A 25,065-nucleotide genomic window follows, 5' to 3' on the forward strand; every position below is an offset into this window, starting at 1 on the left:
ACTACGTTCTCAAACTAAACTAGGGCCACGTGCCAGTGCTTGGCCCATATCCCTGTGCACCGTGCCTCTTCATATACTTATCCAAATGTCTTTTAAACGTTGCATCTGAATGTGCATCCACCACTTCCTCTTTACATTCACTCCACACATGAACCGCTCTGTTTATAAACAAACTTTTCCTGATTCTGTCCACTCCTTGAATTCATTCCCTTTCCTTGCGGTTGCTGCAAGTCGTAAATTGAAGCCCAGAATGAAAAAAATGGAAAAGGAGTTGGGAAGAGAGTACCCTACTCACAGATGGTTGACAGAGTAAAGAGGTTGCAGTCTGGAGCAAACTCGATCTTCACTCAGAGACAGAGCAGCAGCAGCTTCCGAAGCTCATGTTCCAACATCTGCATTCAGACAATAGGAAGGCTCTGATTGGCAGGAGGACCAGTCACCTTCCAGTCCTCCAGGGCTCCTGACTGGCCTCTTTCACCACCCTATCTCCCAATGATGCAACTTTCAAAGAACTATCTACCTGATTTGGAGATGCTGGTGTTGGACTGTGGTGTATGAAGTTAAATTTCACACAATACCAGGTGATACTCCAACAGGCTCATTTGTAAGCACTAGCTTTTGGAGTACTGCTCCTTCATCAGGTGGCTGTGTCTTATGATCCTGTACCACAAACACCCCATGAAGAAGCTCATGCTTCCAAATAAGCCAGTTGGACGATAACCTGGTGTTGAGTTTGAACTTTATCCACCCCAGTCCAACACGGGCACCTCCACATCGTTTCCAATGAACCAAGCCCACCCTTCTCAGTGCTGCCAGGAAACGACAATGCTGATGACATTGCGCTCCTGAAAACTTTACAATTTCTAACACTACTGGCTACTCATTCACTGCTGCAATCGATACACAACATTGGAAACATAGTACAGGAGACTGTCAGAAATGAGCACAGCAGGTCAGGCAGCACCTGAGGAAGAGCTTTTACCCGAAACATCAATTTTCCTGCTCCTCGGCCGCTGCCTGACCTGCTGTGCTTTTCCAGCACCACACTAATCTAGACTATTCCAAAGATTCACAACCCTCTGGGAAAAGCAGTTCCTCATCTCTGTCTGAAAGCTACTCCCTCTAACCTTGAGGCCTAGTCTCTCCCACCAGCAGAAATTACCGGACAGGGTAGGGCTTCATCCCCACAGTGCAATGACATTTGGAAGCTGTTTCCATTGGTAGGAGAGACTAGTACCAGAGGGCACAGCTTTAAGAATAAAGGGAAGACCTTTAGGAACAGAGATAAGCGATGTCGCCTTTTCTGCCGACAGCGAGGAGCATGGACAATGTGTTGGTGACACCAGCGAGCAGGTGCGTTGTTGTTCACACCGAGGAGCAGACACAATATGCTCTGTGGCGATGCTGGTGTTATTGACAGATGTTAAGTGTTCAAATGCCAAGAGGAGAAACAAAGGGTAGAGCCACAGTTCTTTTTTCCCCAAGTGGCTCAACATTGTATAGCTTTTGCATTTTGTCTGGCTGCTCAACTTTTTTTTAAAATGTCTTTTTGTCAGTGTAGGGGTGAGGTTCACAACTAGAGAGCACAGGTTTAGGGTGAGAGCAGAAAGATATTAAAAGGTACCTAAGGGGCAACTTTTCCATGTAGAGGGTGGTGCATGTATGGAATGAACTGCCAGAGGAAGTAGTGGAGGCCGGTATAATTACAGCATTTAAAACACATCTGGATGGGTATATGAACAGGAAGGGATTAGAGGGATGGGGGGGGGGGGGGGACACTGCCACGTTTCGAGGAGCCCTGTCTACATTGGGAAAGCTCACGGCTCAATTTAAACAGATATTCCAACATCTAACGGAACGGCGTCATATCTAAAGGGGGAAATCTGCATTTTAAAGGGACGTGGACATTTTAGCGGGTATTTCTGCAAATAAAGAGGTTTAAATGGACAAGATTATATTTCAAAGGGATGTGAGCACATTCAAAGGGATATCTTCATATGTAAAGTGACGCAGTTATATCTAAATGAATCTACATTTCAAAGGGACGTTGCCCTATTTATAAGTAGAGACAATCTGTGTCCCAATGTTGAGTCTTAGAAAAGCTCTGCATTTAAATTACATTCTTGAGAAGGTAATTTATAGATTAGGGTGTAGAGGTTAGGGAGAATTGGCCGTGCTAAATTACCCAAAGTGACCAGGGATATACAGGTTAAGGTGGCTTGGCCATGGGAAATACAGAGTAAGGGGTTGGGTTATGGGTGGGATACTGTTCAGAGGGCCAGAGTGAAATAGATGGGCTGAATGGCCTGCTTCCACCTTGTCGGAATTCGATGACCCTCCCCACAAAGGAGCATTTTATCTGCATCTATCCTGTCAAGCCCCTTTCAGAAATCTACTGGTTTCAATAAAGTTATACAGCACAGAAACAGACACTTTGGTCCAATTTGTCCATGTTGACCAGGATTCCAATCTAAACCAGTCCCACTTGCCTGCATTTGGCCCATATCCCTCTAAACCTTTCTACTCATGTATCCATCCGAATGCTGTTTCAATGTTGTCACTGTACCTGCATCTACCACATCCTCAGCAAGTTCATTCCACATGCAAATCACCCTCTTTCAAAATGTTGCCCCTCCGGTTCCTTTTAAATCTCTCTCCTCACATTAAAAAAAGCCCCCTAGTTTTGATTTCCCCTACGCTAAGCAAGAGCCATTTGCTATTCACCTTCCCTCCACTCTTCATGATTTTATCAATCTCAATGAGGTCCCCCCCAACTTCCTGTGCTCCTGTGAATAAAGTCCCAGCCTCTCCTTATAACTCAAACCCTCCAGTCCTTCCAACATCCTGGTAAATCTTTATTAAACCCTCTCTAATAGTGTTCTTCCTATTACAGGGCCACCAGAACTGTACTCCGTACTCTGAAAGTGCCCTCACCAACATCCTGTACAACCACAACATGATGTCCCAACCCCGATACTCAATGGGGTGAACAATGAAGGCAATGTTGCGAAATGCCACCTTAACCACCCTGACTAGCAGTAATGAAACTATCAAAGAACTATGTACCCGAACACCACCACCACCCCCCCCCCCCCACACACACACACACACACACACACACACACACACACACGCACACAGATACACACACACTACTCTGTGGGGTGAAATTGTATTGGCAGAACTATATTTGCAGATACATTCAAGTTTGTTCAAAAAGCACACAATCTGCAGGCAGTCAATGCATGTAATATTTTACAAATTCAGACTTTGGAAACAGAACCAGTCTGATTCAAGATTGGAATACCAACAGACTGAAATCTCACCTTTAATGCATTGTCTGAGCAGATATGTCTTTTTTTTTATAAAACCTGAAGTCATCTCAAGAACATTATTACACATTACTGAACCAAAGCCCACACCCATTCTAAGAGATGAAGACTATCTAAGTTTGTTCAATATATTCTATCAGTTGCATGACACTGATCTTTTGATGTAAGTTCTGTGTCTTATGATGCTGTTCTTTGATGCTTATGTGTCGATGAGGCAGGATGGTACAGATGAGGCGATTGAGAATTACAGATCACCGAGGAAGGATTGAAAGAGAGAGTTAAGAAGAGCAAAGAGAGGACACGAGCAGTCTTTAGCAAACAGAATAAAGGAGAACCCTAAAGCTTTCGATAGGTATGTGAGGAATAAAAGGATGATTAGGGTAGGAATAGGGCCAGTCAAAGACAGAAGTGGGAAGTGGAGTGTGGGCCCTGTAGAGTTCGGAGAGAGGCTAAATGAACATTTCTCATCAGTGTTCACTCAGGAAAAGAATGAGGTACGAGATATTAGACTCGAAAGGATCGAGGTTGGTTACACACAGGTGTTATCAATTCAAGGAGGAGTGAAAGTGGACAAGTCCCCTGGGCTAGATGGGATTTATACAAGGATTCTCTGGGAAGCGAGGGAGGAGATAGCAGAGCCTTTGGCTTTGATATTTGAGTCGTCATTGTCTACGGGTTTAGTACCTGAGGACTAATGTTGTGCCCTTGTTCAAGAAGGGCAGCAGAGATGACCCAGGTAATTATAGACCAGTGAGTCTTACATCTATTGTAGAAAAGATTTTGAAAAGGATTAGAAGAGAAGATTTAAAATCATCGAGTAAGCAACAATTTGATTTCAGATAGTCAACATGGTTTCATCGAGGGCAGGTCGTGTCTCACAAACCTCATTGGGTTTATTGAGAAGGTGACCAAGCATGTAGATGAGGGTAGGACAGTTGACGTGGTGTACATGGACCTCAGTAAAGCCTTTGATGAGGTTCCACATGGTAGGCTGATGGAGAAAATGCAGAGGCATGGAATTGAGGGTGTTTTAACAGCTTGGATTAGAAACTGGAAGAAGGCAGCGAGTGGTGGTTGATGGAAAATATTCAGCCTGGAGTCCAGTTACTAGTGGTGTTCCACAAGGATGTTTTGGGACCACTGCTGTTTGTCATTTTTATAACTGACTTAGACACAGGCATAGGTGGATGGATTAGTAAATTTGCAGATGACACTAAAGTCAATGGAGTGCTGGACAGTTTGGAAGAATGTTACAGGTTGCAGGGGGACTTGGATAAACTGCAGAATTGGGCTGAGAGGTGGCAAATGGAGTTCAATGCAGCTAAATGTGAGGTGATGCACTTTGGGAAGAATAACAGGAAGGCAGTGATCTTGGAGTCCATGTACATAGATCCCTGAAAGTTGCCACCCAGGTGGATAGTGCTGTGAAGAAGGCACACGGTGTGTTAGGTTTCAGTCGTAGAGGGATTGAGTTCCGGAACCGCAATATCATGCTGCAACTATACAAAATGCTGGTGCGGCCACACTTGGAATATTGTGTATAGTTCTGGTCCCCATATTTCAGGAAGGATGTGGAAGCATTGGAAAAGGTGCAGAGGAGATTTACCAGGATGTTGCCTGGTCTGGAGGGAGGGTCTTATGAGGAAAGGCTGAGACACTTGGGTCTGTTCTCATTGGAAAGAAGAAGGCTAAGAGGGGATTTGATAGAGACATATAAGATGATCAGAGGATTAGATAGGGTAGACAGTGAAAGACTCTTTCCTAGCATGGTGACGTCAGCTTGTACGAGGGGACATAACTACAAATTGAGGGGTGATAGATTTAAGACAGATGTCAGAGGCAAGTTCTTTATGCAGAGAGTGGTAAGGGGGTGGAATGCCCTACCTGCTAAGGTAGTCAACTCAGCCACATTAGGGAGATTTAAACAATCCTTAGATAAGCACATGGTTGATTTTGGGATAGGATCAGGGAACGAGCTGAGAATAGTTCACAGGTTGGCGCAAAATCGAGGGCTGAAGGGCCTGTTCTGCACTGTACTGTTCTATGTTCTAAACTTAGTGCAGGAGGCTGAAAGAAATGAGCAGCTTTAAAACAAAAACCTCTTGGAGCTCAAAGCTTTCAATGAGAGTCTGAGCCCGGTGTTAAGTTCAGGTAACCTTTATTGTGACCCAACTTTGTTACAGCATCAGATCCCCCCAGCAAAAAGGCAGAGAAAAAATGCAGTTGCTGTTTGAACAGCTCAAGGTCAAAGTGCACACACCACACCTCCCCTGTTCCACCCCCCTCACTGTCTTTACTATTGGTCAGCACCAAGTTGTCCCTTTGTAATTGGATCCTTGTTACAGCCGTAACCTGAAGGAATTATTGCCTCACTCAGCAATTTTAACCCATACCCTGTCTCCAAGTAAGTTTCTCCCTGCTCATTTGTCAGGAAGGGGCAGTGTAGAGTCAACCAGACTGCTGTGGGTCTGGAGTCACGTGTAGACCAGACCGGTTAAAGGATGCAGCTGGAACGACTGAGTGAATCCTTTCCCCCAATGGTGGTTCCCTTCCCTAACAAGGGAGAGAGGGAATCAGATGGGGGCTTTCTCCCCTGCACCACCCCCTCCCTGAAACGGTCTCATCGTTGGATTCCGAACTCCACATTTCTGACCGAATACTAATTCTGCCGTCTGTCTTGGCGGGATTCAAACCTGGGAGTCCTCGGAACCGCGTTGATAGTCCAATCGATAATGGCACTCGGCCGTCACTCCTTCAATCCCCGTGTTGGCACGTGAATTCGCTGGTGGGTCAGCAGGTGGGAGGAGCGGGTGAAGCCCTTCCCGCACTGAGAGCAGGTGAATGGCCTCTCCCCGGTGTGGATCCGCTGGTGGGCCAGCAGGTTCGAGGAATCGCTAAAGGCCTTCCCACACTCTGGGCAGCTGAAGGGTCTCTCCCCCGTGTGGACGCGTCGGTGGCTCCGCAGGTTGGAGGAGCAGGTGAAGCCCTTCCCGCACTGAGAGCAGGTGAACGGCCTCTCCCCCGTGTGGACCCGCTGGTGGGTCAGCAGGGTGGAGGAACTGCTGAAGGCCTTCCGGCACTGAGAGCAGGTAAAGGGCCTCTCCCCCGTGTGGATCCGCTGGTGCCTCATCAGGGAGGAGACTTCGGTAAAGGCCTTCCCGCACTCGGGGCAGCTGAAGGGCCTCTCCCCCGTGTGGGCCCGCTGGTGCCTCATCAGGGAGGAGATGTCAGTATAGGCCTTCCCACACTCGGGGCAGCTGAAGGGCCTCTCCCCGGTGTGGACACGCTGGTGTCTCCGCAGGGCGGAGCCGTGGGTAAAGGCCTTCCCACACTCGGGGCAGCTGAAGGGCCTCTTCCCCGTGTGGATACGCTGGTGCTTCTGCAGGGTGGAGACGTCTGTGAAGGCCTTCCCACATTCAGGGCAGCTGAAGGGCTTCTCCCCCGTGTGGATGCGCCGGTGACTCCGCAGGGCAGAGGAATAACTGAAGGCCTTCCCACACTCGGGGCAGCTGAAGGGCCTCTCCCCCGTGTGGATCTGCTGGTGCCTCATCAGGGAGGAGATGTCAGTAAAGGCCTTCCCACACTCGGGGCAGCTGAAGGGCCTCTCCCCAGTGTGGGCCCGCTGGTGCCTCATCAGGGAGGAGATGTCGGTATACGCCTTCCCGCACTCGGGGCAGCTGAAGGGCCTCTCCCCCGTGTGGACACGCTGGTGCCTCATCAGGGAGGAGGAATATCTGAAGGCCTTCCCACAATCTGGACAGCATAAGGGCCTCTCCCCCGTGTGGTCCCGCTGGTGGGCCAACAGGTGGGAGGAATGTCTGAAGGCCATCCCGCAGTCGGTGCAGGAGAATGGCCTCTCCCCGGTGTGACTGCGCTGATGAGTCTCCAGGGCAGACGGGACACGGAAGCCTTTCCCACAGTCACCACACTTCCACGGTTTCTCCACGGGGCGGGATTCCTCAGGTTTCTCCATAGCCACAGCTTCAGCTGCACACAAACACGTGTAGAGCCCCTCCCTGCCGTGAAGTCCCCTTCCCAGGCCGTATAACTGTTTCAGGCTCCACACACAGTGCGCTGTAACAGAGGGGTCTCTCGTCCAGTCCCACTGATGCTGAAAACGTCCTCAAACAGGAACCAAAAAGTGTAGATCCCTCTCACAGAAATCGCAGTCAAAAATAGTTGCGGTCCCGATGGATTCAGAGACTGTCAGACATTGACATCAAAGTGAGGACTGCAGACACTGGAGAGTCAATCAAAAAGCACAGCAGGTCAGGCAGCATTTGGAGAGCAGGAGAGTCAATGTTTCGGGTGTAAGCCCTTCATTCGTTGATTTTGAAACTTCAGTCTTCAGATTTTCAAATACTCTGCAAAAAGGGATTACAAAAGGGATGATCAGTGCAGGGTAGAAATTCTGAACAATCAATTCTACTTTCTGTGGAATATCCTTTCCTTTTGTTATTCCACAAAATTGAAAGCACCATCCCACTCTCCCTTCCCCTCTGTTCTCCCTCTGCTCTAACTAATTCCCCTGAAGATTCAGGATCTTACAGGGGCAGAAAAAGCAAAAACATCAAGACTGACATCTCTCTGAATTTTGGATACCTCCACCTGAAAGTTAATATCTTTCACAACACTGGGATCCTGCTGAGAGTGAGCAGGTCTGATTTTGGGAAGCAATAAAAGTGTCAATTCAGGGTGAACCTGCAATGCAGCTTCTTGAGGAAGGACCAGACACAAAATGGTTAACGTCCCTGGGAAGGTGGGAGCAAAATGAGACATCAAGGCATTAACACCAACTTCAGTCCAACTCTTTTGCTTCCAGTCAGGAGAAAGTGAGGACTGCAGATGCTAGAGATCAGAGCTGAAAATCGGTTGCTGGAAAAACACAACAGGTCAGGCAGCATACAAGGAGCAGGAGAATCGACTCTTCGGGCATGAGCCCTTCTTCAGGGCTCACGCCCGGTTCGTCAATTCTCCTGATCCTTGGATGCTGCTTGACCTGCTGCGCTTTTCCAACAACACATTTTCAGCTGCTTCCAGTCAGGGCAAAACATGCTCTGAAAGTCCAGCCTTCACAACCACACTTCTGCTTTCACTGAAGACAATTAGAGTCACACAGCGCAGAAACAGAACCTTTGGCCCAATCTGTCCAGATATCCTAAATTAATCTAGTCAGATTTGCCATCACTTGCCCCCTATATGGGCCGGGTGCTGACAGCTGGGACTAAATTGGGTTGGCTCTCTTGTCAGCAAGGACGGAGTTGGACCGAAGGGTCTGTTTCTGTGCTGTACATCTCTATGACTCCAGTCACATTTGCCATCACTTGGCCCTGATCCATCTGAACCCTTCATATTCATATGTCCATCCAGGAGCCTTTTAACTTGTCATCGTACCAGCACCCCCACCACTTCCTCTGGCAGCTCACTCCATCGCTCAAGCGACTCCACGTTGAAAGCGTCTGGTCTGGTGCACCAGATGACACCAGGATAATCTCAGATCGTTCCAGATCGCATCGATACTCAGTCAGTGACTTTCCCGATCAGGATGTTGTACGTGATCAAACAGGTCAGTGATTGGCGATCCCCCACCTCTTAGTTCAAGTATCTCTACGAGAACTCCCTTGCTGGAGGGTCCCTTGAAGACACTTCAACTGGACTTCATTGAGTTGGAGAAATGAGTTGAGTTGCTATAAATATGTTTTGCTTATTGCTGATGTCTTTTTAAAGTGGATTGAAGCCTACCCTCCTCCTAACGCTACTGCTGAGACTGTGGTGAAGATTTTGTTTAAGGAAATAATTCCCCCCTTCAGTATACCTGCGTGCATTAGCTCAGACAATGGACCACACTTTGTGGGTAATATTAACGGAGAACTCTGTTCCCAGCTTTGTATTTGTTGGCAACTGCTTATCATCCTCAGGCGGCCGGCCTGGTTGAATGTTTTAACCAGACTCAAGACTAACCTTGCCAAATTAATGGCCGAATCTGGCCTCTCCTGGTTATGTTAATCCCTGTGGCCTTATTCCAGATGTGATCCATGTCTGCGGGCAAGACACGACTGTCTCCAGCTGAGAGTCTCTCTGGTCACCCCCTCCGTCACCCTTGGAACGGTTCGGCTCCCTTCTCAGTCCACGTCCACCACGTCACCGAAGCAATGATTGGTTATGTTCTTGCTCTAACCAATGTTATGCGTGCCTTTCACTCTCAGGAGCATGCGGCCTACAGCGATGTTCCCTCCCTTTCAGCCTCGTTACGGGTAGACCCTGGTTTGTTGGTGCTCGTCAAGAACTGGACTGGCAAAGGTCTCCAACCTCGTTGGGATGGCCCCTTCCAGGTTCTACTTCCCACCCCTACGGCGGTCACAGTCGCTGGGCGCTCAGCTTGGGTCCAACTGCACCATTGTAAATTGATTGACCGCACCAATCAAAAGGGGGAAAGACGAGGAGAGAATTCTGGAATCCCAACAAAAGGAGTGGACCCTGTCCATTTGGGTTTTTGAATCTTGCTGTTGTTCTAATGTTAATCTTATTACAGATACTTGAACTAAGAGGAGGGACATGTGGGGGATCGCTTATCTCCTCACCTCTCTGATCACGTACAACATCCTGATGGGGAAAGCCACTAAGTATGGATGGGACCGGGAATGATCAGAGATTATCCACCACCCATACTGAGGAGATGTCGTCCAGTGCACCGGACCAGACCCCTTTGACGTGTGGAACGTGATGAAGATTGATTGTTGTAATGGACTCTTCCATCAGAAAGACCAGATGGTCCATCTGGACAGTAGAAATCAGGGGGAGTTACCATGGCGTTACCGAACCTGTCTTTTTGATTTTATCTGCAGACGCAAGCCTAGTGAGGATAAAAATGATCAACCCCGTCATTATGGTATATATTTTAAGAATGCCCAGGAACACCATCCCTTTTTGTAGGATGGGGCGACTCGAGAAAAGGGAAGCCTGATAGGGGAAACTCCTCAATCCACAAGGAACTTATTTATACAGGCCCACAGAACACCCTTCACCCCAGAGGCAGTAGTATGTTACTCCTCTCTATCGGGAGATGACTGACTTGCCCCGTCCCCAGTCCCCGAATCCAATCTATTCGTCAGACTCCCTCCTGCCGACCCTCCGCGGTAATTAACTCCCATCCCTGAGCTGACAGGGTCTGCTCCCGTCCTGGATTCACTCCCATTGCTCCAAGTGAACAGATTTTCCCGCCCCACCATTTGCCCAGACGGAGGGATTTTCATTCATTCAGTGTCACTTCCGCGTTGTGACGCCACAATCGGAGCGGGTGGGCGGGGCCAGGCCGGGCGCACGCATTGCGCCTGCGCTGTCCTGCCCCGCACCGTTTGCAACCATCCCTTCGCTTCAGAGAATCCCCACAGTGTGGGAGCAGGCCACTCGGCCCAACGAGTCCACACCTAACCCTCTGAAGGGGAACCCACCCATACTGCTCTACATTACCCTGACAAATACACCTAACCTGCACATCCCTGGGCACTGTGGGTAATTTCGCACGGCCAATCCCAATCAAGGCCAGTGAGCAATGTAGTGATGTGGGAAATGAACATCACAGAATGATGGAGACAAGGAGAGGAAATGTACCAGCAATTAAATCTGGATTGCAAAGATCTAAACCGAAAACAGGGTGTCTGCATGTGTGCTGCACTGTTACAAAAGTGAATGAATTGACTGCACACATTGAAGAGAATAATTATGGTCTGAGACTCCTTACAGAGACGTGGCTTCAGGACGACAAGGATTAGTCCTTGAACGTCGAGGGGGTAGTCAAACGGGAAGCTAGGTGAAGGTAGAGGGTTGGCATTGCAAATCAAAACACTGATCACAGTAATCCGGTGTCAGGTCGGATTTCAGGTCCTGGCTTCTCTGTCCTCTGTTGATCTCCCTGTTCTCAAAGAGCAAGATGTTCAGCTCTGCTGAAGTTTTGATTCCCCAACACCCCACCCCTCAACCCCTTTACTCCTTCCAGAACAATACAACATTCAGTCAATCGAAACCCAATCCACTACCTCCCAGCCTGACAACCGACCAGTCACAGAGTGTAGTCATACCAGGGAATCAAACAAGAAAAGTGAAACAAAAAAAAGAAATAAATACGTGCTCATGCTTAATGTTTGTCAATAGGAAGTAAACCAGAAATAGGGGTCTCCCAGGATTCCGATAGTGCCCTACTTGAGGAATTCTCTTTCCCTTACATGTAACTGTTCGTACGTAGCTATGATTTACAACAATATTTACACCAACAGAAATAGACAGAGATACACAGCACGGAAATAAACTTTTTTGCTGTAAGTATACACAAGTCCTTGGGGGTGAATTTGCATTTGCAGAATTATATTTTCAGATAAATTCTATTTTGCTCAAAAATGCACAATCTGCAAGCTGTCGGAACATATTGTATTTTATAAATTCCTACTTTAGAAACAGAACTAGTCAGATTCAAGGTGGGGATAAAGACAGACTCTGACTTTTAACGCATTGTCTGAGCTGAGATTGGATTAGATTCCCTAGAGTACGGAAACAGGCCCTTTGGCCCAACAGGTCCACACTAACCTTCCAAAGAGTAACCCACCAGGCCCCATTCCCCATATTTACCCCCTGACCAATGCATGTAACACACCGCGCAATTTAAGCATGGCCAATTCACCTCACCTGCATATTTTTGGATTGTGGGAGGAAACCGGAGCATCTGGAGAAATCTCATGCAGACACGGGGAGAATGTGCAAACTCCACACAGACTGTGGCCAGTGGCTGGAATTGAACCTGGGTCCCAAGCGCTGTGAGGCAGAATTAAGAACCACTGAGCCACCGTGCCGCCCAGATGTTGTTACCTTTTGTTATAAAACCTTATGTTATCGAGATTTACATATGAATGGTAGTTGCAACCCACTGTAAAAGATGAGAGGGGTAACAATCCAGATTTGTTCAATATATCATTTCAGTAGCAGGACATTGTCATGTTTTCCCATAAATTCTGTGCGTTCTGATCTTATACTCCGCAACCACCTGATGATGGAGCAGTGCTCCGAAAGCTAGTACTTCCAAATAAACCTGTCGGGCTATAACCTGGTGTTATGTGATGTTTAACTTTGTCCAGGTTCGGGTGGATTGACCATGCTAAATTACCCAGTGTTCAGTGTTGTGCGGATTCGGTTGGATTGGCTGTGCTAAATTACCCATAGTGCCCAGTAATGTACAGATTAGGTGGGTTAGCCATGGGAAATAGTTTCATAGTAATAAAAGCAGGAGTCAGCCATTTGGCCCATCCAGCCTGCCCCGTTCTTCATTGTGATCATGGCCGATCTATCCATCATCTCAGCTCCTCCTAGCAACATTGCCCCAACTACCCTTAATTCCCCAACCATGCAAAAGCCCATTTTGAATATACTTAATGAAGACAATTCCATAGATTCACTATAGTCCAGGAAGAGCAGTAGTCCTCACTTTCTCCTCCTCATCTCTGTCCTAAATCTACTCCCCCTAGTCTTGAGGTCTGGTCTTACCCACCAGCAGAAATGACTGGATAGGGTCCGGCTTCATCCCCACAGTGTAATGAATTCCCACTTTCCACCAAAATCTGGGATGTACTCACTCACTTAGTCGATGTCTCACAAATGCAAGATTTCATTGTAACTTCTTCTGCTCCCAGTAAAGACAAAACACCTTTGAAAGCTGCTCTGAAAGTCCAGTCTTCACAACCACACTTCTGCTTTCGCCAAAGACGATTAGTGTCGTACAGCACAGAAACAGACCCTTTGGTCCAATTCATCTGATCAGATATCCTAAACTAATTTAGTCTCATTTATCTGCATGTGCCCCATATCCCTCTGAACCCTTCCTATTCATATCCCCATCCGGATGCTTTTTAAATGTTGTAATTGTACCCACCACCACCACTCCCTCTGGCAGCTCGTTCCATACATGCACCACTCTCTGTGTGAAGTTGCCCCTCAGGTCCCTTTGAAATCATTCCCCTCTCACCTCAAACATATGGCCTCGAGCTTTGGACTCACTTACCCTGGGGAAAAGACCTTGGGTATTCACCATATCCATGCCTCTTACAAACGTTTATCAGGTCACCCCTCAGACTCTGATGCTTCAGGTGAGGATCTAAAATTTGAATTTAGGTTATTGTCAGACTCAACAAGTATATGTAGATTTTTACGAACCACAAAATGGCTTTTCAATTTAAAATAATACAACAAAATGGCTGAGAATAATGATTGAACTCTGTGAGCTTGTCCTGCTGTTTTGCAGAATTAAGCTAAAATCCAAAGATAAGAGGACAATGGAGTTTGTTTAAAATGAACACGGACACATTAATTGACCATTTGAACTAACCTTGAGCTGCTACCATGGCATGATGATTTATGTAATTAAGACCCCTTCCCCAGGAAATATCATTGGATTAACCTGCTCTAAATCATGTCACCTTATTACATTTGATTGGTCTTTTCTTGTAATTAAGGCTGTACTGTCTCTTAAAAAAACCTAAATAAATAACGTGTCATTTTCAAATGTAATTGCACAACTTCGCCATGGAACACAACCTAACCTGGACAATGTTTAAAAAAACAATCACACACACCCAGGTTATTGTCCAACAGGTTTATTTGGAAGGACCAGCATTTGGAGTGCTGCTCCTTCATCAGGTGGTTGTGGAGAATAAGATCATAAGGCACAGAATTTATAGAAAAACATTACGGTGTCCTGCCACTGAAATGATATATTGAACAAACCTGGATTGTTAAGCCTTTCATATTTCAGAATGGGTTGCAGGTATCATTAATATGGAAATCCCAGAACTTCCTGTAAGACACTTTCTTGAGATAACAAGGTTTTATAAGAAAAAGGTGTCATATCAGCTTAGACAATGCATTAAAGGTGTGAGGTCAGAGTCTGCCTGTATCCCAATCTTGAATCAGACTGGTTCTATTTCCAAAGTGGAATTTACAAAATATTACTGGATTGACTGCCTGTGTGAACTGCCGAGTCTCATCCACGTGCTGAAATAACTGGATAGTGTAGGGCTTCATCCCCACAGTGCAATGAATTCCCATTTTCCACCAAAATCGCAGATGTACTCCCTTTACTCAGTTGCTCGCTCACAAATGCAAGATTTCATTGTATTCTTCTGCTCCCAGTAAGGGCAAAACATCTTCGAAAGCTGCTCTGAAACTCTAGTCTTCACAACCACACTTCTGCTTTCACCAAAGACGATTAAGAGTCATACAGCATGGAAACAGACCCTTTGGCCCAACTTGTCCATGATGACCAGATATCCAAAATTAATCTAATCCCGTTTGCCAGCATGTGACCCACACGGCTCCAAACCATCCCGATTCATGTACCCAGCCAGATGCATTTTAAATATAATCGTACCAGCCTCCACCAATTCCTCTGGCAGCTCGTTCCACACATGCACAACTGTCTATGTGAAAAGGTTGTCCTTCATGTCTCTTTTAAATCATTCCCCTCTCACCTCAAACATATGTCCTCTAGCTTTGGACTCCCCAACCCTGGGGAAATTCCTGATGAAGGGCTTTTGCCCGAAGCATCGACTTTCCTGCTCCTCGGATGCTGCCTGACCTACTGTGCTTTTCCAGCACCACTCTGATCTAAACTCTGGTTTCCAGCATCTGCAGTCCTCCCTTTTGCCTAGGTTGAACCCTCTACCTGTTTACATCTGTGCCCACTTCACCACCCAGCACACCCTTTATCTGCATCGCCCCCTACACCCATCCCCAATCCTGAAGAAGGGTTACACCCGAAACGTTGACTTCTCCACCTCCTGATACTGCCTGGCTTGTTGTGTTCTTCCAGCCTCCTTCCTGTGTATCTTGCCAATTGAGACACAGACCTGGAGCAACGTTTCCAGAGTCTGTCCCCATCCCGACACACTCCCTTTCCTTTTAGTTGCTGCAAGTCAACAACTGAATCCCAGAATGAAAAAAATAAATGGAAAAGGTGACAAGAGAAGAGAGTGCCGTACTCCCAGATAATGGACAGAGGGAGGAATTTGCAGTCTGGGATGAAGCTCAATGTTCACTCAGACACGAGCAGCAGCAGCTTCAGAACCTCATGGTCCAACTCCCGCATTCAGACAATGGGGTGACTCTGATTGGCAGGAGGACCAACGTCCTTCCGGTCCTCCTATGGTCCCTATTGGTCAATCAAAAGATGGTCTCGCGTCTTATTTGCCGATAGCGATTAGCATGCGCACCAGTTTTTGCTGACACCAGCGAGCATGCGTACTGCGTTGCTGACACCGGCAAACATGCGCAGTATGCTCTTTGAGGCTGCTGCTGTTATTGACAGATTTGAAGTGTCCAAATGCCAACAGGGAAAAAAGGGGTAGAGCCACAATTTTTTCCCCCTGTGGTTCGACATTTTATCGCTTCTGCGTTTTGTCTGGTTACTCCACTTTTGTATGTCTTTTGTCCTTGTTGAGAGAGAGTGTGCCCCAGTGAGCTGTCTATGGGATGGAGCTGTAACCAGTTACACAGACTGAAGTAACATTATAGTATTCGCAGCAGGGAGTAACTGCACACATTTCCTGAGTGTGATCACAGTTTCAATCGTTCATCAGAAACAGGGAGCCAAAAGGACACCAGAACGACAGAGAAGTCGTAGAAATGCGGGGACTGTGCTAACGGATTCCATTCCCTGTCGGTCCATGAGATTTATCAGCTCAGTCACAGGTGGGAGAGGCAGTTCTTCAAAACATTATTACAACATTATTTCCCATTGACAAAAACACATTCACGCTGCCTGATTCCCTTGAACTTGTACAAGTGCCCTGTCATCACATCTTTAATCATAGCTTTGAACATTTTCCCGATGGCATATGTTAAGGTAAATGGTCTGCAGTTTCCTGTTCTCGGTCTCCCTTTTTGGATAAAGGAGTTTTCCAATCTACAGAAACCTTCCCTGAAACTAATGACGTTTGGAAAATTAAAACCAATGCATTAACTATATCACCAGCTAGTTTTTCTTTAAGGATCTAGAATATAATCCTTTGGACCCCTGGGACTTGTGAGCTTGTAGTTCCAACAGTTTACTCAGTACTACTTCCCCGGTAATTGTAATTGTCTTCAGTTCCTCCTTCACTTTCAATTCCTGATTTCCAGCTCGTTCTAGGGTGTTACTTGTATCCTCTCTACTGAAGACAGATTCAAGCTCTTTTCAATTCACCGACCATCTCTTTATCCTCCGTTATTGAATCCCCAGACTCCCCAGAGGATAACAAAGAGTGTAATAAGAAATGAGAGGATCAAATATGAAGGTAGGCTAGCCAGTAATATTAGAAATAATAGTGAAAGTTTCTTTCAGTACATAAGAAACAAACGACAGGCAAAAGTAGACATGAGGCCACTTCAAACTGATGCAGGAAGCCTAGTGATGGGAGATAAGGAAATAGCAGGAGAGCTTAATAAGTACTTTGCGTCAGTTTTCACAGTGGAAGACATGAGTAATATCCCAAAAATTAAAGGGTGTCACGGGGCTGAGTTGAGTATGGTTGCCATTACGAAAGAGATAGTGCTAGAAAAGTTAAAAAGTCTTAAAATTGATAAATCTCCTGGCCCCGATGGGATACACCCTAGAGTTCTGAGAGAGGTGGCTGAGGAAATAGCAGAGGCATTGGTTGAGATCTTTCAAGAGTCACTGGAGTCAGGAAAGGTCCCGGATGATTGGAAGATGGCTGTTGTAACCCCCTTGTTCAAGAAAGGATCAAGGCAAAAGATGGAAAATTATAGGCCAATCAGCTTAACCTCGGTTGTTGGTAAAATTCTAGAATCCATCATTAAGGATGAGGTTTCTAAATTCTTGGAAGAGCAGAGTCTGATTAGAACAAGTCAACATGGATTTAGTAAAGGGAGGTCATGCCTGACAAACCTGTTGGAATTTTTTGAAGAGGTAACAAGTAGGTTAGACCAGGGAAACCCAGTGGGTGTGGTCTATCTAGACTTTCAAAAGGCCTTTGATAAGGTGCCACACGGGAGGCTGCTGAGCAAGGTGAGGGCCCATGGTGTTCGAGGTGAGCTGCTGGGATGGATTGAGGATTGGCTGTCTAACAGAAGGCAGAGAGTTGGGATAAAAGGTTCTTTTTCAGAATGGCAGCCGGTGACGAGCAGTGTCCCGCAGGGTTCGGTGCTGGGGCCACAGCTGTTCGCATTATATATTAATGATTTGGATGAGGGAACCGGGGGCATTCTAGCGAAGTTTGCCGATGGTACGAAGTTAGGTGGACAGGCAGGTAGTACTGAGGAAGTGGGGAGGCTACAGAAGGATCTAGACAGGTTGGGAGAGTGGTCCAGGAAATGGCTGATGGAATTTAACGTGAGCAAGTGCGAGGTCTTGCACTTTGGCAAAAAGAATAAAAGCATGGACTACTTTCTAAATGGTGAGAAAATTAATAAAGCCAAAGCACAAAGGGATCTGGGAGTGCTAGTCGAGGATTCTCTAAAGGTAAACATGCAGGTTGAGTCTGTGATTAAGAAAGCGAATGCAATGTTGTCTCTTATCTGAAGAGGGTTGGAATATAAAAGCAGAGATGTACTACTAAGACTTTATAAAGCTCTGGTTAGGCCCCATTTGGAGTACTGTGTCCAGTTTTGGTCCCCACACCTCAGGAAGGACATACTGGCACTGGAACGTGTCCAGCGGAGATTCACACGGATGATCCCTGGAATGACAGGTCTAGCATATGAGGAACGGTTGAGGATACTGGGATTGTATTCGTTGGAGTTTAGAAGATTAAGGGGAGACTTAATAGAGACGTACAAAATAATACATGGCTTGGAAAAGGTGGATGCTAGGAAATTGTTTCCGTTAGACGAGGAGACTAGGACCCGTGAACACAGCCTTAGAATTAGAGGGGGTCATTTCAGAACAGAAATGCGGAGACATTTCTTCAGCCAGAGAGTGGTGGGCCTGTGGAATTCATTGCCACGGAGTGCAGTGGAAGCCGGGACACTACATGTCATCAAGGCCGAGATTGATAGATTCTTGTTGTCTAGAGGAATTAAGGGCTACGGGGAGAACGCTGGTAAGTGGAGCTGAAATGCGCATCAGCCATGATTGAATGGTGGAGTGGACTCGATGGGTCGAATGGCCTTACTTCCACTCCTATGTCTTATGGTCTTATGGTCTTACAGAACCAACACTTAGCTTTTCTTATAAAAGCTAACAAAGTGACGAAACTTTCCTTCCTGTTTTTATATTTTTGGCTAACTTTCTAACTCTAATTGCTGTGCTCCTGCCTCCATTATTTCTGATGTTTGCCCCAGCTCTCAACTCTCACATCAACCTGTCTGCATATTCTATAGAACTGACCTTGGTTAAGTGTTGCAAAACACACAAGGGCAAATTTTTCATCTCCAGAAAGTCTTAATACTGAACACGATAACATTCACTTTGAAATATTGTTCATTCAAGCACACCCTCCAGATTCAAAATTCCACAATGACACCCAGTTTTGTGATGATCTTTAATTTTGAAGAGAAAGTTGAATATCCAGTAATTAACTGGAAGAACTGTTCATGAGGTTTTCACATATTTAAAGAAAAACAAATCAGCTGGATTAATTTAGCAGAATAGCACGTATGGCTTTAAATCGTACATTTAGTTTTGTTTTGAGTGATGGAGCAGGTCCACACCAGATGAGGATCTAATACCTAGATTTAGGCTGTTGTCAGGAGCTTTTAATAACCTCAAAATAGCATCTCAATATAAAGTAATATACTATAAAGTAATGTAGGCTTCAGGCTGCAAATTAACACTGTGTTTAAAATGGCTAAAAGCTGCATTTCTGCATTCCTGAGCTAACTGAATTACAGATTAAGCAAACAATGCCTTCTTCATTGTATGGATCTAATTAAGACATTACTAACCATCCTAGCTAACCTTGAATCACAAGTATAAGAACATTGTTCCCAGGAAATATCATTGGGTTAATCTGTTGTCCACTATGTAATTTTATTACATTTTATTGGATTATTCTGTAATTAAGGCTGTACTGTCTCTTAAGAAACATATAAAAATTGATATTTTATTCCACGTTAATCACACAGTTTCTCGAAGGAACACAATCTTTTAATATCTGTGTTGCTGGACAAATCTTTGCCCGGCCGTTACAAATTAAAGTGTGAAACCTTGCTGAAGCAGACCATAATCCTAGTGTTTGTTTGACCGATCTCGGAACTGAGAGACCCCTCCCGGGGGTTGAGATCTTCAACTCTCACTGTGCTTTTGGTGTGACCCATGATTACAGAGACTTGGGGGAACGGAGAGGATTTTTAACCCCCATGGGGCAGACGAACAGTAATGCTGTTTTGTCCAATCAATCTGGCAGCTATCAAGATGTTCAGCTCATGCTGAGGCAATGGATACAGTCTCCAAAGGAATGAGCAGATGGATGCTGCTGCCAAGCAGGCAGCCTGACACCCCAAACCTCTGGTCCCATTGGGTCCCCAGCAAAACCCCGACAGAGACAATATGGGGATAGAAATGCCAGGCCTGGCTATGGGACTGAAATCACAGGGTGCGCCCCCTGCTGAGCAGCACAAACTATGGCCTCAAACAGGGTACTCCCTCGATACTCAAACCGAAATGTGGGTGACCCCTGATGGACTACTTTGTGTTCCTTCTTTGCCTCTGCCTTTTTCAATTGATTATGTGCAGTATTGTACACACGTGGGCAAGGAGGGAATGGTTAATACTGTATTACAAACCTGGTGTCACCCAGATTTCCAGAAAGCAGATAGGAAAAGAGCTGAAGCATGTTTAATTTGTAAACAAACAAGATGCATGGTTTAAGAGGGATGCCCTAAGGTTGTTAACCACCTCCTTGCCTGGTTGGGCCTTTTTACTTGTCTACAACTTGCTTTTAGAGTCATAGAGATGTACAGCATAGAAACAGACCCTTTGGTCCAACCCGTCCATGCTGACCAGATATCCCAATTGAATCTAGTCCCACCTGCCAGCACCCGGCCCATATCCTTCCAAACCCTTCCTATTCATATACCCATCCAAATGCCTTTTAAATGTTGCAATTGTACCAGCCTCCACCACATCCTCTGGCAGCTCATTCCATATACGTACTACCCTCTGCATGAAAATGTTGCCCCTTAGGTCTCTTTTATATCTTTCCCCTCTCACCCTAAACCTATGCCCTCTAGTTCTGGACTCCCCGACCCCAGGGAAAAGACTTGGTCTATTTATCCTATCCATGCCCCTTGTAATTTTGGAAACCTCAATAATGTCACCCCTCAGCCTCCAACGCTCCAGGGAAAACAGCCCCAGCCTGTTCAGCCTCTCCCTGAAGCTCAGATCCTCCAACCCTGGCAACATCCTTGTAAATCTTTTCTGTACCCTTTCAAGTTTCACAACACCTTTCCGATAGGAAGGAGACCAGAATTGCATCCAACATTCCAACAGTGGCCTAATCAATGTCCTGTACAGCCACAACATGACCTCCCAACTCCTGTACTCAATACTCTGACCAATAAAGGAAAGCATACCAAATGCCTTCTTCACTATCCTATCTACCTACAACTCCACTTTCAAGGAGCTATGAACCTGCACTCCAAAGGTCTCTTTGTTCAGCAACACTCTCTAGTACCTTCCTATTAAGTGTATAAGTCCTGTTAAGATTTGCTCTCCCAAAATGCAGCAGCTCGCATTTATCTGAATTAAACTTCATCTGTCACTTCTCAGCCCATTGGGTCCAGATCCTGTTGTAATCTGAGGTAACCCTCTTCGCTGTCTACTGCACCTCCAATTTTGGTGTCATCTGCAAATTTACTAACCGTACCTCTTATGCTCGCATCCAAATCATTTATGTAAATGACAAAAAGTAGAGGACCCAGCACCGATCCTTGTGGCACTCCACTGGTCACAGGCCTCCAGTCTGAAAAACAACCCTCCACCACCACCCTCTGTCTTCTACCTTTGAGCCAGTTCTGTATCCAAATGGCTAGTTCTCCCTGTATTCCATGAGATCTAACCTTGCTAATCAGTCTCCCATGGGGAACCTTGTTGAATGCCTTACTGAAGTCTATATAGATCACATCTACAGCTCTGCCCTCATCTATCCTCTTTGTAATTTCTTCAGAAAAACTCAATCAAGTTCGTCAGACATGATTTCCCATGCAGAATGTCATGTTGACTAGCCCTAAATCAGTCCTTGCCTTTCCAAATACATTCTACTTTGCTCAAAATGTGCAGAAACTGCAGGCAGTCAATCTGTGTAATATTTTATAAATTCCTACTTTGGAACTGGAACCAGTCTGATCCAAGATTGGGGTATGACAGGCTCGAACCTCACACCTTTAATGCATTGTCTGAGCTGTAAGCCTTTTTTAAAAATAAAACCTTAAGTCATCTCAAGAACGTAACTTAAAAGATGTTCTGGGATTTACATATAAATGAACCAAAACCTGCAATCCATTCTCAAAGATGGAAGTCTGAACAGCAATCTAGGTTTGTTCAATATATCCGATCAGTTGCATGACACTGTGAGCTTTTGCTATCAATTCTGTGTCTTTTGATCCGGCTCCACAGCTACCCGGTGAAGGAGCAGCGCTCCGAAATCTAGTGCTTCCAAATAAACCTGTTAGACTATAACCTGGTGTTGTGGGATTTTTAACTTCATCCAGGCCAGTCCCCCATCGGCTCCTCCACCTCGTTTCCATTGAACACAGCCCACACCTCCCGATGCTGCCAGGAAACTTTACAATGACGATGAAATGATGCACTCTACAATCCTGAAAAACTTACAATTTCGAATGATACTGGCTCCTCATTCACTGCTCCATCTGACAGACAACATTGGAAGCTTAGTGCAGGAGGCTGAAAGAAATGATCAGCTTTAAAACAAAACCTCTTGGAGCTCAAAGCTTTCAATGAGAGTCTGAGCCAGGGGGTAAATTCAGGTAACCTTTATTGCAACCCAACTTTGTTACAGCTTCAGATTCCCCTGCAAAAAGGCAGAGAAAAAGTAGCTGCTTTTTAAACAGCTCAAGGTCAAAGTACATACACTCCACCCCCCACCCCCACATTCTTTACTATTGGTTAGCACCCAGTCGTCCCTTTGTAATTGGATCCTTGGTACAGCTGTAACCAGGAGGATGTGTTGCCTCCTCACTCAGCAATTTCAATCCATACTCTGTCTCCAAGTAAGTTTCTCCCCTCTCATTTGCCGAGCGAGGAGGGGTGGGGCAGTGTAGAGTCAACCACACTGCTGTAGACCTGGAGTCATGTGTAGGCCAGACCGGGTAAAGGATGCAACTTGGCCATCACAGTTTCAATTCCCCTCCAGGTGAACTCGCTGGTGCCTCCGCAGGGCGGAGGAGCAGGTGGAAGCCTTCTTGCACTGACAGCAGGTGAACGGCCTCTCCCCCGTGTGGACCCGCCGGTGGGTCAGCAGGGTGGAGACCTGGGTAAAGCACTTCCCGCACTCTGGGCAGCTGAAGGGCCTCTCCCCCGTGTGAACCCGTTGGTGGGTCAGCAGGTTGGAGGAATTGCTGAAGGCCTTCCCGCACTCGGGGCAGGGGAACGGCCTCTCCCCGGTGTGGCTGCGCCGATGAGAGTCCAGGGTAGATGGGAAACAGAAGCTTTTCCCACAGTCATCACACTTCCATCGTTTCTCCAAAAGGTGGGATTCCTTGGGTTTCTCCATGGCCAATGCTTCAGTTACACACAAACACGCATACAGCCCCACCCTGCCGTCAATTCCCCTTCCCAGGCTGTATAGCGGTTACATGCTCCACAATCAGTGCGCTGCAACAGTAGGGTCTCTCATCCAGTCCCACTGACACTGAAAACGTACTCAAACAGGAACCAAAAAGCTTTGCTCCTTCTCACAGAATCATAGTTGAAAATTGTTGCGGTCCGAATGCACTGAGTGACTGTCAGACATTGACTCAAAGTGAGGACTGCAGACGCTGGAGAGTCAGTGTCGAAATGTGTGGCATTGGAAAAATCACAGCAGGTCAGGCAGCATCCGAGGAACAGGAGAGTCCACGTTTCGGGCATAAGGCCTTCATTTGTTGATTTTGAATCTTCTGACTTCAGATTTTCAAATACTCTGCAAAAAGAGATTACAAACGTCATCACTATCAGTGTAGGGTAGAAATTCAGAACAAGCAAATCGACTTTGTGTGGAATATTCTTTTGTTGTTCCACAAAATTGAAAGCACCATCCCACTCTCCCTTCACCTCTGTTCTCACTCCACTTGAACTAATTCCCCTGAAGGTGCTGATTCAGGATCTTACAGGGGCAGAAAAAGCAAAAACATCAAGACTGACTTCTCTCTGAATTTTGGATACCTCCACCTGAAAGTTATCTTTCACAACACTGGGATCCTGCTGAGAGTGAGCAGGTCTGATTTTGGGAAGCATAAAAATAGTGTGTCAATTCAGGGTGAACCTGCAATGCAGCGCCTTGAGGAAGGACCAGACACAAAATGGTTAATGACCCCAAGAAGGTGGGAGCAAAATGAGACATCAAGGCATTAACACCAACACACTTCAGACAAACCCTTCTGCTCCCAGTCAGGGCAAAACATGCTCTGAAAGTCCAGCCTTCACAACCACACTTCTGCTTTCACCGAGGACAATTAGGGTAACACAGCACGGAAACAGACCCTTTGGCCCAACCTCCCCAGATATCCTAAATTAATCTAGTCACGTTTGCCATCACTTCGCCCCTATATGGGCAGGGTGCTGGCAGCTGGGACTAAATTGGGTTGGCTATCTTGTCAGCAAGGACGAGTTGGATCGAAGGGTCTGTTTCTGTGCTGTACATCTCTATGACGCCAGTCGCATTTACCATCACTTGGCCCTGACCCATCTGAACCCTTTGTATTCATACACCTATCCAAATGCCTTTTAACTGTTGGAATTGTACCAGCCCCCACCACTTCCTCTGGCAGCTCATTCCATAAAAGCACCACCCTCTTCATGATAAAGTTGCCCCTGAGGTCTCTTTTACATCTCCCCCCGCCCTCACCCTGAACCTATGACCCTCTAGTTTGGGACTCTCCCATCCCAAGGGAAAGACCTTGTCTATTTACCCTATCTATACCCCTCATGATTTTATAAAAGTCTCAAGACTCTGGCGCGAAGGGGAAAACAGCTCCACCCCATCCTTCTGTCCCTCCTCACCCGGGTAATTAAGACACATACCTGAGTTTGCAGAGTCTGCTGCCTCCTTGGATTCACTCCAGTTGGCACAAGTGAACATATTCCCCTCCCCCGCCATCCCACCCCCCACACACACACCACACGATGAAGAATTGCCAAGAGGGAGGGAGTTTCATGCAAACTGACAGGGCTACTACCACGTTGTGACGCCTTCAATGGGTCAGGGGTGGGGTAGGGAATGGGAAAAGGGGAGAGAGGAAGGGGTGGGGCGCGGCCGGCCGGCTGGCTAGCCTGCACTGCCCTGCACAGTTTGCAGGAATTCCTTCCCTTCACAGAATCCCCAGTGTGGAAGCAGGCCACTCGGCCCGACGAGTCCACACTGACCCTCCGAAGGGTAACCCACCCACATCCATTCCCCTACACCTGTTGCTCTACTCCCTGACTATCACACCTAACCTGCACATCCCTGGGCACTATGGGTAATTTAGCATAGCAATTTCCCCCCCTAAACTGGACAAAGTTAAAAATCACAACACCACGTTATAGTCCAAGAGGTTT

The 25,065-nt window shown here is 46.5% G+C and overlaps 2 protein-coding genes and 1 long non-coding RNA gene across 7 annotated transcripts in view; 1 reads left to right on the top strand and 2 right to left on the bottom strand.

The window, feature by feature from the left end:
• LOC140460739 (uncharacterized) overlaps positions 1–25,065 on the bottom strand; it is a 200,566-nt gene that overhangs the window by 108,013 nt on the left and 67,488 nt on the right. The gene's annotated exons all lie outside the window — the stretch shown is intronic.
• The window catches only part of LOC140460807 (uncharacterized), a 33,946-nt gene that overhangs the window by 4,971 nt on the left and 3,910 nt on the right, over positions 1–25,065 (top strand). The window lies entirely within an intron of this gene.
• LOC140460745 (uncharacterized) lies at positions 5,474–15,443 on the bottom strand. Of its 4 annotated transcripts, none has more exons than XM_072555386.1 (3): positions 15,221–15,443; positions 13,378–13,470; positions 5,474–7,696 (listed from the first exon to the last, which is right to left on the bottom strand). In XM_072555386.1, exon 3 carries the CDS (start codon positions 7,303–7,305, stop codon positions 6,079–6,081), a length of 1,227 nt encoding a protein of 408 aa, XP_072411487.1. In that variant the 5' UTR covers positions 7,306–7,696; positions 13,378–13,470; positions 15,221–15,443; the 3' UTR covers positions 5,474–6,078. The 4 variants fall into 4 exon arrangements, with proteins under 4 accessions (XP_072411487.1, XP_072411490.1, XP_072411488.1 ...); XM_072555389.1 differs by lacking the exon at positions 15,221–15,443 and adding an exon at positions 14,100–14,195; XM_072555387.1 differs by lacking the exon at positions 15,221–15,443 and having other exon boundaries at positions 13,378–13,489.

This window comes from Chiloscyllium punctatum, chromosome 36 (assembly GCF_047496795.1).
Source record: "Chiloscyllium punctatum isolate Juve2018m chromosome 36, sChiPun1.3, whole genome shotgun sequence".
Classification (NCBI taxonomy): Eukaryota; Metazoa; Chordata; class Chondrichthyes; order Orectolobiformes; family Hemiscylliidae; genus Chiloscyllium; species Chiloscyllium punctatum.